Source organism: Embiotoca jacksoni, unplaced genomic scaffold (genome assembly GCF_022577435.1).
Source record: "Embiotoca jacksoni isolate LCO1_2020_lvr unplaced genomic scaffold, fEmbJac1.0.p SCAF_5, whole genome shotgun sequence".
NCBI lineage: Eukaryota > Metazoa > Chordata > Actinopteri > Embiotocidae > Embiotoca > Embiotoca jacksoni.
Window position 1 is genome coordinate 17432314 of NW_027185403.1, and position 16975 is coordinate 17449288.

Below are 16975 nucleotides of genomic sequence, written 5' to 3' on the forward strand. Positions count from 1 at the left end.
GTGGGTGTAAATTGACTTTATGAGAACTCATCATCTTCACGTCAGGTTTAAATACAAAGACTCGGATACAGATTACATGTCGATAGCATGTCTAGTGTGTCCTAACTGCCTGAAATCAGGCCGTCAGTCTCCTTCCTTTGACTCTTGATTTATCTTTCCTCGGTCTTCCCGTCTGTCTCTCTGAGCAGAAGACTCGGTATGAGACGTACATCAGCCTCCTTCAGGCTAAAATCCGTGCAGAGACGGACGACCTTGAGAAGATCGAGGCCAGCGTGATGGCTGGCCTGATGATGGAGGGCGGCCTGGCCGGCCGCGAGTGCCACCTCCGCAAGACGCAGTCCTCCCCGTCCATCAGCCAGGCCCACGGCGGCCTGAACGGGAGGGCGGCTGGATGCACTGTCCCGGGACAGAGGAGCTGAGGAAAGGAGAGGAAGGAGGACCAGGAAGCAACATCCCTCCAAGCCAAACTATCTTAACCCTACAACTCCTTTCTGGATTTGTTGTCAGTATTTTGTGTTTTGGGCTCCTTCATTCCTCAGTAAGTCATCACTCTCCTTCCCAGAATTTATCAGCCCCGATGATAAGTTTCTGCCCTTGAGCAATAGATGAAGAAGATGAAGAGCGTGCCCTTGATACCCAACAAGTAACCCTGCCAAACCTCAGTTCCTTGAACTTTTATTATTGCACATTTAAAATGATCCAGACTGTGATCACTATTTATATCAACATCATCAGTATTATTTAGAAAAGTCAGAGTGAAGCAGTTGTCTTTAGTTGACCTGTGTGTTTCGTTATGAGAAGAACTTGGAGTCGTTCATAAAGTATCAGTCGAAGGCCAGAAAGAGAAGAAAGAGAGACGCAGCGACTGGTCGGCCTTCGTCGTCTCTGTCCCGTCGGAGCTCTCAGGCAGTGAATGACATGAACCTGGTAGAGACGGTACTACTGTAGCATTTTGGCCTTTTTTTTCAGCTGGCGTTTCCACACTCAGCCACTCACAGGTATATGTACTGTACGGACCCACCGTGTGGGTGGAGCGTGGTGTGTGAAGATACAGCATATCTCTCAACAGAACTCGAGTCCTTGTATAGCATATTTATTTATTTATTTATTTACCTCTCCGAACCTTCATTCAGCCCAGGAAGCGTTTACACTGAGCATGCTTGCCCTTTTTCCTTCTGACCATTCATACATTTACATCCTGTACATTCACACGTGTGCAGGAGCTGCCAAGTGGAACCACGGTTTAAACTGCTCACTGAGCTGCTCCACCAGAGGAACTGGAGATTGAGTGCCTTACTCAAGGGCACCTCGACACCTGCTGTTGAGGGATTTGGAAAATGCTACTCGGTCACTTGTCAGAGGTCAAACGCGTGTTCCTGTGTTTTTTTCCCCCCCCCGGCTGCCGCAACCCCAAATACTAACGTGTATGTACTTCTTCTGTATGTTTTTAGGGGGTTAAAGAGGATGTAACTGAAGGAAAGCACTGTGCCATGTTCTGTGTTTTCCCCTTCCTGCTCCTTTTATATCGTGTGTGAGTCCACTGAGCTGCCAGAAGTGATGTGTAACAATAGTCCTGCATGGCTGGGTGTGAGGTTTCTGAAGAAATGAAGGGAAGAACAGGAACGTGTGGGAGGGAGGCATACAGTACGAGTGGGTCATGGTGTGTGTGTGTGTGTGTGTGTGTGTGTGTGTGTGTGTGTGTGTGTGTGTGTGTGTTGGAATGCTTTTTAAAGTGGTTCCAGTGAAGATGTTAAAGCTGTAGGCAACAGGAAGAAGTAAATATAGCCGTGTCATGGTATTAAATGAGGGATTTCTTGAGCATGTTTGGTGAGAACCAATGAAACGGCCTTCTGCTGAATAAGACTGCCATCACAATCAGGCCTGGGTCTTCTAAAAGCATCTTCATTAGGCAGCCGTTATCCTTGTGATGAAAGATGTTCCTTTACCTCTATCTGTTCTCTGCTCTGATTTATCACGTTACATGGACCTATTGTAGTCTTCTTTGCCTGGTACAAGACTTGCTAGTCCTGGTGTGTCCCTTCCACGGCCATCCCTCCCATTAGATGATGTTTTTGGGAAAGCAGGCCCTGGTTTATTTCAGACTGTCTGGCTGATTGCAGGGTGTAGCAGTAGGACTGCTCCAGCTTGGTGTGTTAAGTCAGAAAACCTGTCGGCATACTGAGATGGAGAAGGGGAACGAGTCCACCAGCAAAGTAGCCATCAAAACACCCTGATGTGGGTGAGGAGGATGAGGAGAGACCTGTTTTCCAAGAAGAGGAGACTGCTTTGGTTTTCTTAGTACGACGCGTCTGCCAGTCAAGAACCGGCAAACGGACATCCGGCACACATCTTCTCAGACCGAGGAAAACAACAACAACACATGAAGCCTGGTTCTGGAAGGAGGACTTGTGTGGAGATGTGGTGGTACCGCTGTTTGTGAGCACCTTAATTGATCCTAACTCCCCCATCTCTCTCTCACACACACACACACACACACGCACGCGCGCACACGCGTTCTCTTTCCGTATATTTTGCTTATGACACAACTGTAGATCGGTAATTTCAGCGTCTCCTCACTCAGCCCGAGAGGCACAGCAGCATGTTGACATAATGAGAGTTGTGGATGTTGACAGTATGAATATTTATATATTTGGCTCTGGAACCGGCACTTCTGCCGCTTCGTGTATCATATTTATAGAGGCTGATGGGATCTGGGATCCTTTTTGGGAACTCGGCTGGAAACTGGAATCCTGGAACCTGAGTCTTGTTCAGACCAAGACGCTGAAACGGAGCTTTCAGAGAGCAAGTACCATTTTCTAAAGCTGTATTGTTAGATAAATAACTGCTTTCTTACAGGGAGACTTCCCCTTATAGTCACTTTGGCTGTTGTGCTAACCATTGTTTCCCAATGTTCTAGGGTAGGCCTGTGCTGTAATATAGGATTGTGAGAAAAAAAAAAATGTTGATTGTTATGTTTTATTAAAAAAAAAAAAAAAATTAAAAAAAAAAAAAAGATAACTTTGGCACTTTGATGTCAGCATTGGAATCTGTCTTTTTGTTTGTTTCGTTTGTATATCAGAACTTTTTGACAGGATGCTCATACCATGTAAAGGACATATTTACTGAATATTTAGTCTGTGCTTCATAAAGTAAGCTTTTATACAGATGGTTGTGGTTGTAATTTATTCATCTCTTAAAGAGTTTACAGCAGTTTTCTAATTTGTGTGCCACTGACATATTTGATACTCTGTAGACATGAATATTACTGTGTAATATTTTGAACAGCTTTTGTTCAGGATTGGCATCATCATTTTCACGAGTGGTAAATCACTTGTTCAGTGGATGCATATTAATATGTTTAGCCTGCAGTTGAGAGCTAAATTTGAAAGCAGCTGTTAACTAGACCAAAACTGTGAGCCTGAACGTCCCTATCGGTCACAGACAAACTGTCAGTTACTAAAAACATACAGTATCATCCCGTCTTGGAACAAGTCATTGTCGTCGAGTGTGACGTTTAAGTTCAAGTTCGCAAAATAAGCTCAGCGTGACATTTGATGTCTGCTGCACGTGAACGAGTCGAGCGGCGCTCGGTGTGTCACCGCTGTATCATCTCCATCTTTTTTTTTAATGAGTCAAATCTAAAGTTAAACGACACCACCTTCGTGACCTCCTACATCTGCAGGCATGGTGGAGAAGTTCAGCTACAACTTTCTGAGAAATGCTGATTGCATTTGTAAACTAACGTGGTGATACGGGCTGCTGTTACAGACCATAGTCACAGACAGACAGTAGATGATCTGTTTTGACTGTGAAACAACTGACTTATAATATCCAAAACGTTTGGTACATAACCAAACCTAATACTGACACTTGCTGACACTTTATTGAAGCTAATTGAAGGGACTGTTGTCAGCTTTTACTTTTTGGGGTGGTCATCACAAGTTCAATATTGAATTTACCACGATATCACTATGGACAATGCCAAGCCTTTTGGGATGTGGTAACTTAAAAATGTATAAAGTATAGCATTTTATCTGGGTAGAATGAATAGTCCTGTTCAGTTGTCAACATATGAGGACATTATGCTTTTGAGAATTTTGTTTTAATCCTTTTGCTTAAAATTTTTTTTTTTTAAAAATGACACATTTAATATTTGAAAATATATCACCAATTTGGTAAAAGCTAAGTTAGCAATATATCCACCCTGATATAATTCCCCCAGAATTATCTTTTACTGTGATTTATGGTGGAGCAGGTTTAATAATGAGACTTTTTTGGAAGTAATATACAGTGCATCCGGAAAGTATTCACAGCGCTTCACTTTTTCCACATTTTGTTATATTACAGCCTTATTCCAAAATGGATTAAATTCATTTTTTCCCTCAAAATTATACACACAATATCCCATAATGACAACGTGAAATAAACAATTCTGAAATTTTTGCAAATCTATTAAAAATCAAAAATGAAAAAAAATCACATGTACATAAGTATTCACAGCCTTTGCCATGACACTTAAAATTGATCTCAGGTGCATCCTGTTTCCACTGATCATCCTTGAGATGTTTCTACAACTTGATTGGAGTCCACCTGGTAAATTCAGTTGATTGGACATGATTTGGAAAGACACACACATATAAGGTCCCACAGTTGACAGTGCATGTTAGAGCACAAACCAAGCCATGAAGTCCAAGGAATTGTCTGTAGACCTCCGAGACAGGATTGTATCGAGGCACAGATCTGGGGAACGGTACAGAAACATGTCTGCAGCATTGAAGGTCCAAATGAGCACAGTGGCCTCCATCATCCGTAAATGGAAGAAGTTTGAATCACCAGGACTCTTCCTAGAGTCGGCCGCCCGGCCAAACTGAGTGATCGGGGGAGAAGGGCCTCAGTCAGGGAGGTGACCAAGAACCCGATGGTCACTCTGACAGAGCTCCAACGTTGCTCTGTGAAGAGAGGAGAACCTTCCAGAAGGACAACCATCTCTGCAGCACTCCACCAAGCAGGCCTGTATGGTAGAGTGGCCAGATGGAAGCCACTCCTCAGTAAAAGGCACATGACAGCCCACCTGGAGTTTACCAAAAGGCACCTGAAGGACTGTCAGACCATGAGAAACTAAATTCTCTGGTCTGATGAAACAAAGATTGAACTCTTTGGCCTGAATGTCAAGCATCATGTTTGGAGGAAACCAGGCACCGCTCATCACCTGGCCAATACCATCTCTACGGTGAAGCGTGGTGGCAGCATCATGCTGTGGGGATGTTTTTCAGCGGCAGGAACTGGGAGACTTGTCAGGATGGAGGGAAAGATGAATGCAGCAATGTACAGAGACATCCTTGATGAAAACCTGCTCCAGAGCGCTCTGGACCTCAGACTGGGGCGAAGGTTCATCTTCCAACAGGACAACGACCCGAAGCACACAGCCAAGATAACAAAGGAATGGCTTCAGGACAACTCTGTGAATGTCTTTGAGAGGCCCAGCCAGAGCCCAGACTTGAACCTGATTGAACATCTCTGGAGAGATCTGAAAATGTCTGTGCACCGACGCTCCCCATCCAACCTGATGGAGCTTGAGAGGTCCTGCAAAGAAGAATGGTAGAAACTGCCCAATAATAGGTGCCAAGCTTATAGCATCGTACTCAAAAAGACTTGAGGCTGTAATTTCTGCCAAAGGTGCTTCAACAAAGTATTGAGCAAAGGCTGTGAATACTTATGTACGTGTTATATTTTCATTCTTTATTTTTAATAGATTTGCAAACATTTTAAACAAACTATTTTCACTTTGTCATTATGAGATATTGCGTGTAGAACTTTGAGGAAAAAAATGAATTTAATCCATTTTGGAATAAAACTGTAACATAACAAAATGTGTAAAAAGTGAAGCGCTGCGAATACTTTCCGGATGCACTGTAACATGATAAGTCACAATGGAAAGAATAAGATCTATGTGTGGGCCTGCAAGGAAAAGGTTTAAAAATTTTTTTTTTAAAAAGGCAGAAGGTTAGCATAGCACCATTGGCCAGAATATTAAAACCTTTTTTCTGGGAAGTGTTTTTAAAAAGTGTGCAGGGTAACAGAATTTGACAACAGAATAAATATTTAATCAAGAGACACAAGCCACAGATTGTATACAAAAGTGGACATAGTTTCCGGGTCTGAAAAGAGAAGAAGTGCCTTAAAATACAGATAAACTAAAACCAACCGGAATCAACTTCTACTGAAATATTCGTTCAAGATGGTTTTTTTGGTGTCATTTGCTAAATGTTGTCTTTCTGACCAGTTCTAAAAAATAATTGCTTAATCAATTAGATATTAGGCATCAGGAAGAGGTATGTTTGGGGGCATGTCTGGGTGCTCATCCATTCCTGACTCCTCCTTAGTCCGTCCAAATATGGTCACTTCTGGCTCCAAAAACGCAAGATGGCGATGGACACAGGCGAAGTGGCTGACATCATGGTGGGTTTGCATTTATTACCACCTAATCTGTGCCAGAGTGAACAATATTCAACACATATGGAGATACTGCAAGCCTTGTTTAAAGATAACAAACTGGAAAAGAAGTATTTTAAAGTTTGAGAAAATATTCAAAGCTCCAGAAACTGCCGGCAGAGTGCAGCGATACCTGACTGAACACAAAACTAAGGTAAGATTTTACTTTCAAACAATATTTTTAACTGAATGGCTTCACAGGTGAGGACTGACTGAGGAGTTTGGGAAATTCATCAATTCTCTACAGACTATTAAAGAGCAGGACAAAGCTAAACCACAGTGTGATGCAGGTCAGAAACATTAGCTTCAGGTCACCGCAGACGTTTAGATTTTTTTTTTTATAGAAGGAGTATTTACTTATTCTACTAACAGTGGCTGTGTTTGGTTTCCGTGCCACAGAAAGGCAAAGTGAAATTCAGTCAGAATGAGTTTCATTAATAAGGCCTGTACTTGTTTCATGCTTATCGCTTCAGTTTGGATAAAGTTACCCACAATGCAACTCAAACTGCGGGCAGATCAATGAGAGATTCAGGTGTGTTTTGGTAGTAGCAGCTGATGCACATGGCTTGTGCCTCATGAATGTTTGTGCAGCTACAGCTGAGCTTAAAGGGAACAGCGTGCTTCTGCTGTCAAAATAACCCCAACTATCTTGTTGGCCTCGTGCTCGGGCCAATACGTAAACCCAAAAATATTCACATCTAATTTGACATTCAGTTCCCCATTGACTAATTGCATTGGTTTGATAAAGCACAAATGGTTGCAAAAGGGCCACACAATTCAGAAAAGAAGGGACAATGTTTGTTTTATTAAATATATTTTGAAAAGTATTTAAGCTATAACTTCCAAACGACTGTATATCACTACTCTCCTATTACCTGTTTAAAACCGGCCTGTTATGTGTCTGACATGTCACTCCTTATAACTTCTGTTTACTTCAGCAATTAATTCCTCCAAAACACGTCTGCTTAATATCGAGCTGTGTCTAGTTAATACAAGTAACTCCAGTAAAATGTCGTTGTTGTTAGAAGAAATGCCACTTTAGCTCTTAAACTTCCACCGGTTTTAAGATGTTGTTTACAATAGCTGAGATTTTAACGTGAAGTTCCCTCAGTTTACTTTTTCACTGCTTTTGGTGCTTATTGCAAACTGAATAATCCTCACCCGGGTGATAATAGTTAAAACTGCTCTGTGAACAGTGGTCCCTCTTTCCTACGGGGGCAACAGTCCGGTACTTTACCTTTGATTTTCCACGTGAAAGTCAAAAGTGTAAAAGGTGATCTTCAGGAGCAACCCGATGGCCGAATGGTTCGAGCGATTACAGCGTGGGCTTGAACATCTTTAGCAGCGGACCTTTGCTATCTGTCACTCCTCTGCTCCTTTCCTGTCCGTCTCAACCGCTCTCTTTCTAAATATAAGCAAAATGTTAAAAACAGCAACAACAAAATTGGATCTTTGCATCCATTCAACGTAGTTTACCCTCCTGTTGTTTCCATTCGTACACAAAGAAGCTTCCAGTGGACAGCTGATGGGGAGTCACGTGTTTTAAAGTTTTAAATAATGTTGGATTTATATATGCTAATCAATACGCCTGCAGTGTGTGTCTGAACAGGCCCAATTTACTTAGAAAAAGAATGACGATTTTAATGGTGATTCTCGATGGTATTCAGTCGATGGCTCCAGTTTGTTTTGATTTATTGAGCCCTGCACTGCTAACGTTGGCCGACTGTAGTGTTGAGACAGTTGTGCAGAGACAGGGACATGTGAGATGACATTTTATTGCGCGATTAGTCATTTTTCAGACAACAAGGCTCCCCAACATTAAAACAAACAGCAATGTACAAAACAGCACACCTTTTTTTTTTTTTTTGCCATCAACGGAAATTTAATAAGGTAGTGAGAGTACATAACAGAAAGTAATGAAGTGTAAGGACGCGAGTTCTGATGATGTTGAGATGTATAGAATGAGCTTGATGTCAAAGCCAAAGTAAGCACCATCGTCATGTAGTCAGGAAAGGCCATATTTCAGTCAGAAATATTCTTGAATGGGTGAGGAGAGGTTAAACATGATACAAGAGGGTTGTTATCACAGTTTTCAGACATTTTTACCAACTAAAAAAAGAACAATATCGGTGTAGCACTACTTTATCATGCAATTTACTTTAGTAAACCTTCTGACACACAGACAAAATATACTTCAATAAGTTTAACTCAATACATCTCTGTCCAGCAATAGTCACAAAGCCTGTAATTTATACTCTTAAATGTGAGATCCCTATCAAAAATAATATGCAGATTTTTATTTTTCTTAACATATCTAAAGTGCAAGTATTTATCCATTTTTATTCAATGCTTTCTGTAAGTATAAAATACAAAGGAAAAAAACAGCAATATGTTTTTCCTGTTTACATGTTATATTTTTCTGAAAGGAGGAGCATCATATATAACAAACCATATATATATATATATATATACACACACACACACACACACACACCACAGATAAAATATTTTTGAAAGATACAACATATTATCTCATATGGGGATGGTAAAGGGATTTAGACCAAACGGTGACATGGGATATGTTCATTGTGCATTGACCCCACCCCTTAAAATCCAGGATCCGTTTCATCTTCAATACATCGTAATCTTTAGAACTATACACAACAGTAGCCTATACAGTCTGCAGACAGGATGGACCCTACGACTTGGTGCGTGTGCAAACAGAAGACGTGCTGAATGAGCTCCTCTGTCAGTGGTTTGTGATGAGTCATATAGTGCTTGGCTTTGACCAGAGGCTGCGATTGGCTGCGTGATTAACCAGGAACTCTGAATGGTCCGAAACAGTAGACAGGAGGAACAAGCAGTCAAAGCACCCACAGCCGGAGCCATCCTAGCAATCGCAGTTACATGCAACAAGTAGCCACTGCTGCACTTTGGAGCTATGTGTACTATTGAACTTTTCTTGTTTCCATCAGTCGGTATGTGTAAGGAATGGTCAGGTTAACTTTAGTTTGAACAAGAAAAAAGAAGCTCTTTCAATCAAATTTGACAAATGAACACTGCACTTGTAAATGATCAAAAGGCAGGATAACGTCATGAGCGGGGATTGCTAGGATGGCAACCCCTGTTTTCATAAATCAAAACATCATTCTCATCAATACTAACAGCTTCAGTGCACCGTCACTCATGTACACTGAGTTTAGCCAGAGCCACCGAGGACAGCACGTTACAGAAAACAAGACAAAAAGCATCTGCCTACCATTTTGCATTTGCATCCCAGAAATGGATGACCGTGTAATGTGGGCACAACATGGCTGCAAGGTCACACCAGGTTTTGCTGTGATACTGGGTGAGTTCTCGAATAATGAGAAATCCGATTTGATCGCTCCGTTTTCTGCAAACGCACACGTGCCCCCTTCCTCTGTAACGCACACAGAGCTGCGACCCAAAAGGGACGAGTCATGTTTCACAACGGCATCACTCTGCACTGAAAACACAACTGACCCAGAAGCACCATTACAGTCGGTAACAAAACAAGACAAGACAACACGTCTTTTAATCTTCAAAAAAAATGTGTGCGTTTTACGGAGTGAGGCATTCACAAAGGGAACTTTATGAGCAGGTTCAGGCTCTCCTTATATTTGGCCATTAGAGAAAAGAGAAAAAGAGAAAGGAAGTGTTGTATTTCCAGTCTTCATGTAGCATGAGCCTCCTAGAGGCCTAATCAAGCTAAAGCTAGAACACTTTGGGGAATAAGTGCTGCATCACGACAGAGAGTTCAGACTCTTGTTGAACTCGAGTTGAACTCTGGTTGACCTCAGATGTGCTTAGCTGAGCACATAGTCATGTGTGGCTTGTACACGAGTTCACTGGAAACTGTTTCTTTTTTTATATATATATAATTCACAGGGCAGTGTGAGGAAATATGGTCATCTCTGCAAGAGTGGAAAGAGATTCCCTGTTCTTCTACAAAACAGAGAGAAAAGTCCTAACTGGCTCTGTCCCGCAGCCGGGTCAGAGGGTCTCGGCAGGCTGCTGCTGGTAAGCCCCTACAGTGCAGTGCCAGGCTTCATCGGGCCTTTCACCATCACTCTGAGACAAACTCAGGCTAAAAAGTCCTGCGTGGAACAGATGGGATTTTCTAGAACGTTTTTCTGGGCTCCGTCACGACAGGCACGAGCAGTCCAACACGGATCGACTGTTTAAAGTCAGGATTCAACACGACTCCCGATACATTTTCATCCCAGGAGTGTTCTGGGGAATCCTGCCTCAGCTATCCCACACGTGTGGTAGGCCCGGCCTGTAACTGCATTAGCCACTTTTATCCAGCCGAGGCCTGTAAAGCTGCAATCCATTCAGTCTGTTTCCCCTTCATGCCAGCTAGGTGGCACGCCACTCTGACAGGGCCTGTGACCAGGCTCTGTTGTATTAGTGGTTGCAGGCCAACCTGCTTTAAATAAACCTGATTGGTGAACTCAATACTTGGAGGACATTGATTGTTAAGTAGAGCTTTAATGTAAGCCTAAAGGTCAGTCGGGTCAAAAAGAAGGAATGGACTGCATGTCCTAAATGACGCATTCAAACAACTCTTGCTGCACAGACAATGAGCAGGGCCTCTTTTATGTTCTGAAGCCTGAGCTGGGAAAGAGAAGCAGATCTGAGATCAGAGTCTGCCCACATCAGAGAGAAGGATTGTGATCCTCATTGTAAAAACAACAACAAACTCCTCTGTCCTACGGGTCTGCTGTGACCGATCACTATCGCCCAGCTCAAGTGAAACTGCAGAAAAAGCCAGTCAAATCGTAGTTCACCTGCGACCGGCGGTCCCAGGCAAGAGAGGGGTCGCACTCGGGCTCCAAACACACAGTTTCCTGGCGTCTAATGACACAAGGCCTTGTGCACTTCTAGACACCATTCAAAATACTTTCGAGGCCTCCCAAACACTCAGATAGCAACAAGAGGCCTCAACAGGGGGAGACTGTATGTGTGTGAGTGTGTCAGCCACCCCTGGACTAAAGGCCCGAGATACTATTCAGCTTGAGTGTAGGCTGCTGCAGAGGGGTTGACATGGAGACGGTCTGAGGTCGTTGACAGTCCGTGTTGTGTGTGTGTTCGGAGAGGAATGAGGAGGGAAATGGTTTTTCTCTGGGGTGACTCTGTAGGGGGGACGTAAAAACACCCGAACTAGTTTACGCGCACTGAGAGACGGACAAGGCAGCCTACTGGTTTACAGAATGTGACAGGAAAAACACCTCACTGCTAGTCTGACTTTTTTTTTTTCACTTTGAGCAAGTGCTTAAGAAGAAAGTCTTCACATTTCGGAAATATAATGCAGATGCATCAACCTCATCATCATGCTTTCAAATATCTACTGATCACATAGCCTATACATTTTTTTCGTCTTTTAATAGTCTATACACGTGATACAATGCCACGATTGGCACGTACACAATATTGCACACTAACATGAAATGTCCTACACTCGTCAGTGGCTTCGTCTCTGGCTGGGAGGGAGAAACCCGACACGTTGTGGACAACATAATGTGGAGAAAAGAAGAAGAAGAAGAAGAAAACAATAAAAGAGCATCAGAATACCAATAATGCAAAAGTGACATATTCTGAGCGGCGAGGCCCCCAAGGAGGGATCGAGGGGCTGTAGCACCATAAAGAGATAGATACTGCGTCGGCCCTGCACTGATAGGCCTCTACATCCGCTGGACTGCACTCAGACTGACTGCATGGGACCGGCCGGCTGGCCCGCCTGGCTGGCTGACTGCCTGGCTCTTTAACAGCATCCATCTCAGCTCTGACAAATAGCCTCATCCAGCCGCTCCTGTTTTTGTTTTTTGTTGTCGCTGTTTTTCTTTTCAATATCTTGGTGCATATGGTGTGCAAAGCCACCCGTAACATCTCCAGTTTAAACTCCACGCTCACAGTCAGCACGGCCACGGGCAGCACGTCCCGGGTCGTTCTCCGGTTCGACTCTGCGAGGGGCCACTCAGCCAGGGGTGCTGCTATAGGGATTCTGGGCTCCGGGGTGCCATAATTTAGTGAGCCCCCACCCCTCCCACCTCGCAACCGGGGCCTTTCTACCCTACGCCACAGTTGGGCCCCCCCCTAAGCTTCCAGCAGCCTTTCAGCTTACTTTTGGTGTTGCCATGCATGCTCCATGCACTGCAGGGGTGCGAATCCCACAGCCCTGGTGAGTATATATTTCTGCCTACATAACAGCACTCGTAAATGAAAACATACAGCGGTCGAGGTCACAGACCATCCACGTGAGAACACGTAAACGAGTGGAGTGTATAAGGCACGGGTCGTAATGACGTCAGAGAGGATGCGTTGCCTCGCCGCGCGCTGCGCCGACGCGTCTTTTTTTTTGTTTTTGTTTCCGCGCCTCGCGCTCCTACAAGTGGACCTTTTTCTTTTGCATCCCCCACCCCCCCAGAGGAAAATACAACAAAGTAACAAAGAAAAAGATTTAACCCACAGAAAACGTGGGTATCTTAATAAGGATTTTTTTTTTTTTTTTTTTTTTTTTTTAACATCTGATTCACAAAATCATAATTAGTACATCTAAGTTAGCACTTTTTTCATTTAAGTTTATATGGACATGGTGCAAGAGGGTTGATATTCAATAGAGTAGCTCCGAGAGATTTATCTCATTGGTTTGAGGCGCACAAAATAGGCTATTTAGTTTTGAGTCTCAACCTTTCCATAATGGCGCGATAGAAATACTTTCATTAGCAGACTATGTTTTAGGTCAAATTAAAGACTAAAGCCTACTTTGCCAACTTCTTTTCAAAACATGAGCCTACACGCATGCTGACAGGTGTTTACAGGCCTGTAGTGCTGTGTTCTGCAGTTCATACACTTTTAGAGCGCTTTCATATTTATTCTGCGTACCTTTATAATAAACTATACATCTGGTATCAGATTTTGGTTTCATAAAGTCCATAATATATTCTCTTTGTGCTGATGTCAAATATTCGTTCTACATGAAGACTGTCATTTTATATAATAGACCTCTGGTTTTACTTTGATTAAATCTTAGCATTTTACCAGTTTGAAAACATTTAAACATTTTTTTTTCGAAATAGCTTTGATGTGTGCAAAATCTGTCGTTGATAGAGATATAAACACTCTGTTCATTGTCATTTAAATCAAGTAGGAAACAGTTCATATCTTACAGTTCAATCCTTGATAGCAGCGGCTTACTGTTACATGGGTGGTAAGTGGGGTGACATCCAGTAAAATGAGCGAGGAGACAGCAGAGGTGCTGCCATGTCTGTGGAGGTTGTGTGTGTGGGGTGATTCCCTTGGAAATTCTCTTTCTAATTTACAGTTAAAAGTCTCGTTTTCTCTCAGAGTTCAGTTTGTCTTGGTTGTTTCATTTCAGCTCTCCTAAAATCCGCGTCAGTCTTCGTCGCCGTCATCGCCGAGCGGGCCCTCAGGTAGTAGTTCGGAGGCCCGTTTCTCTCTACTCCTCTCCTGGATCTTCCTCATCTCCTCCGCATATTTACAGAAGGTGTTTCCGAATTTGGACCACACTTTGCAGGGAACTGTAATGGAGTTCCGGTACGTGGGCTTCACCTCACTAACCCGCATGAAGACCCCGTACTTATTGGAACCCACGTCAAAGAAGAAGCGCTTGTTGTCGACCGTGAGAGAGGTGCCCTCCGGGAGCTCCGCCGGCTCCTCGTCCACGCCGTAGTCGTCGATGAGTTTGGCCAAAGCGTCGCGGAACTCGATGAGACCCTGGGCCGGCAGAGCGATGGTCTGGCCTTGCGCGCTTCCCAATCCGGGCCCCCGATTAACGGTCTGTCGGATCCTCAGGAACCGCCCCCTCTGGTTTTCTTTCAGATCCATGTAATATTTCCGATTCTCCCGCACCAGGAATTCGCTCTTGAGCGCCCGCCGGGGTTCATCCTGCACCACGTCCGGGTTGCTCGGGCCCAGCTGGGCGTAATGTTCGATAAAGTCCCCGAGATAATCGCGGAACTCCACGGCAACCGACATGGAGAGAGTGAGGCGGCTCTTGTTTCCCCCAGCCCCGACCTCGGCTATCTTTAGGAAGCGGCCTTTAACATTCTGCTTCACGTCAAGGTAGAAGCGCTTGTTCTGGATGTCGACGCGCTTTGAGGCGAGCTCCTCGGTGTCGTGCTGCAGCCGGGACATGGCGCCCATCGCACCCTGGGGCAGCGTGCCGGGGCCTGCGGTGGGCCCTCCGTGGTCACTGCCACTGTCTCTGTCCGCCATGATGCTGCCTCCCTGCTTTACCTTCCACCGTCTCCCTCTGCCTGCTGCAACCTCGACTGCCCGTCAAACCACTCCGCCGCTCTATCGCGAGACGAGAGGAGGAGAGGAGGAAAAAACGAAAGTAACTGTAGTCTGTGTCACTGTAGTACTCCGAGCGGGCTGCGTTCAAGACACTCGCGCTGTTTGAGCAACGGTTCAAACTATTTTCATTTCAGCCTTTAATGTAGCCGTATATTGCAACTGAAAGTTAACCCCCACCCGCGTGAGCCTAAGACACTGCAGTAATATCAAAGATAGATGGAGAGATATATACATAGATGGTTGTAAAGACCGATAGACAGATAGATAGATAGATAGATAGATAGATAGATAGATAGATAGATAGATAGATAGATAGATAGATAGATAGATAGATAGATAGATAGATAGATAGATAGATAGATAGATAGATAGATAGATAGATAGATAGATAGATAGATAGATAGATAGATAGATAAATGACTAGATAGATTACTTCCCTTCAAAGTTTATAAAGATTACACTTGTTTGTACACGGTGTAAAACACAATAAGGGCGGAGCACGGACAAAGTCACAGCAGGTGGGCGTTGGTTCGGGTGTTTCGGCACCATGGACAGTTGTTTGGGGCTTTCAGCACCACGGACAGCGAACCAACACAAGTCCCGGTGGAAGGAGAGAACGGGGTGCAACAGATATTTCTGAATGAGCAGCAGCTGATGGCATGCGTGGGAGTCTGACGGGGGCTGATCCACTGTGAAGCATCATGAATCATTACCTTGTGATTGGACTTGTGTGTCACTGCTTGTCAATGGGAATCTGCTGAAGGCTTTGAGGGGGTTTATCAGTGCAAACTGGCAAAAAGACAACTTTCTAAATACGTGTATCTTGGACAATTAGTCAGGAATAAGAAGCTGAAGTAATTCCTATTAATCTGCGTGAATCTCAACATTTCGGATTCAGGCCGTGTATGTACAAACGCAGTGGTACAAAAACATCGAAATTTATATTCAATTCGGAGAATAAAACAGAAATATTTATCGTGTTGTATTAAACAATACATGTGATGTGGATTTAGTATAGGCCGACTCACTCATCTCAGTTTACAGTTAAGAGACTTGCTGATTGACAGAAAATGATTTGGCAGCTACAGTATTTCATAATCGGTTAATATAAAAAGGTTTGCAATGAAATAGTTCTAAACATTTGTTGGTACATTTCTCGATGTGTCGATTTGCTGCTTTTCTCTGTTGTTTGTTTGAAAAGCCTTCGATTTTAGATTGCCTTGGAAAAATTATTTGAACATGTGAGCATGGGCGTTTTACATTTTTCATTTCATTTTTTTGACTTTTTGTAAACACAAAATGTTGATTAATAAACAGCTGATTATCTCGTTAGTAATGAAATTTTTTTTATAACAAAGCCTTTTCGGTGATTTTGCCCGTCACTTGAGCATCATGTTCAAAAAAAAAATTTTAAATTGGAAATTCAACTGGATCCTTGCTATTAAACGTCCTAACAGCAGTAAGAATAAACCTGTGAGTTTTATGAGGATTTTGAGCAGCAGCTTTAATCAGCGATGTAGACCTCAAGTAGAAGAATGATGTGGAAGTCTTGATGGGGGATTGGAGAGCTGTGGAATAATAATAATAATGTCAACAGACCAAATCTGAAAAAGGACAACCACCATGCTTTAACAGTAAACTTTAAATCATTGACGTTAGGTGTAGACTCCCTTTTAAATACGCCAAAACAAAGCAAGAAAGTCACTGTAAAGTCTGCAGCAGCATAAGGAAAAGTTCATATGTTGGCAAAAAATAAATAACATTTTTCTTTTTTAATCAGATAAGTTAGTGAAGTGCATTTTTCAGAAGCATGGACAGCAGACAGTGGGTATAAAAACAGGTGGGATTTGAGTTCACCCGGGAGTATTGCTGTTGATGAAGAAAAATTAGGAAAAGAGGGCTGCTGAGAAGAAATCTGTGTCAAGTGTACCAAAACATCTTCCGTCAGTTTATAATAACTGTAACAAAAAGGACCAGTGTGTCACGAGATATTCTAGTAGCCTGGCAGTGTGTGTACCATGACAGGACAGTTCAAGTGACCTCACTAACACCCTGCTGAAAGGGTGATGCCTCACCTAAAGTGCCCCCTCTCATAAATCGCTCAGGTTCGGTTTGAGTATCAGGGGAACCGGGGAGGCGATCG

At 43.3% G+C, this 16975-nt stretch overlaps 2 protein-coding genes across 2 annotated transcripts in view; one reads left to right on the top strand and one right to left on the bottom strand.

The window, feature by feature from the left end:
• psd2 (pleckstrin and Sec7 domain containing 2) overlaps positions 1-3164 on the top strand; it is a 33968-nt gene extending 30804 nt beyond the window's left edge. The window contains 1 exon segment of the mRNA XM_069170392.1: positions 189-3164. Coding sequence (XP_069026493.1) covers positions 189-419 — 231 coding nt within the window. The 3' untranslated portion in view covers positions 420-3164.
• Positions 3165-8249: 5085 nt separating this feature from the next.
• Positions 8250-14846, bottom strand: purab (purine-rich element binding protein Ab). The gene has a single exon (XM_069170511.1). It carries the CDS (start codon positions 14749-14751, stop codon positions 13909-13911), a length of 843 nt encoding a protein of 280 aa, XP_069026612.1. The 5' UTR covers positions 14752-14846; the 3' UTR covers positions 8250-13908.
• Positions 14847-16975: the final 2129 nt, after the last annotated feature.

Excerpts from the sequence above, each read along its gene's own strand:
- purab (XM_069170511.1), bottom strand. The coding sequence starts at position 14,751 with ATGGCGGACAGAGACAGTGGCAGTGACCACGGAGGGCCCACCGCAGGC.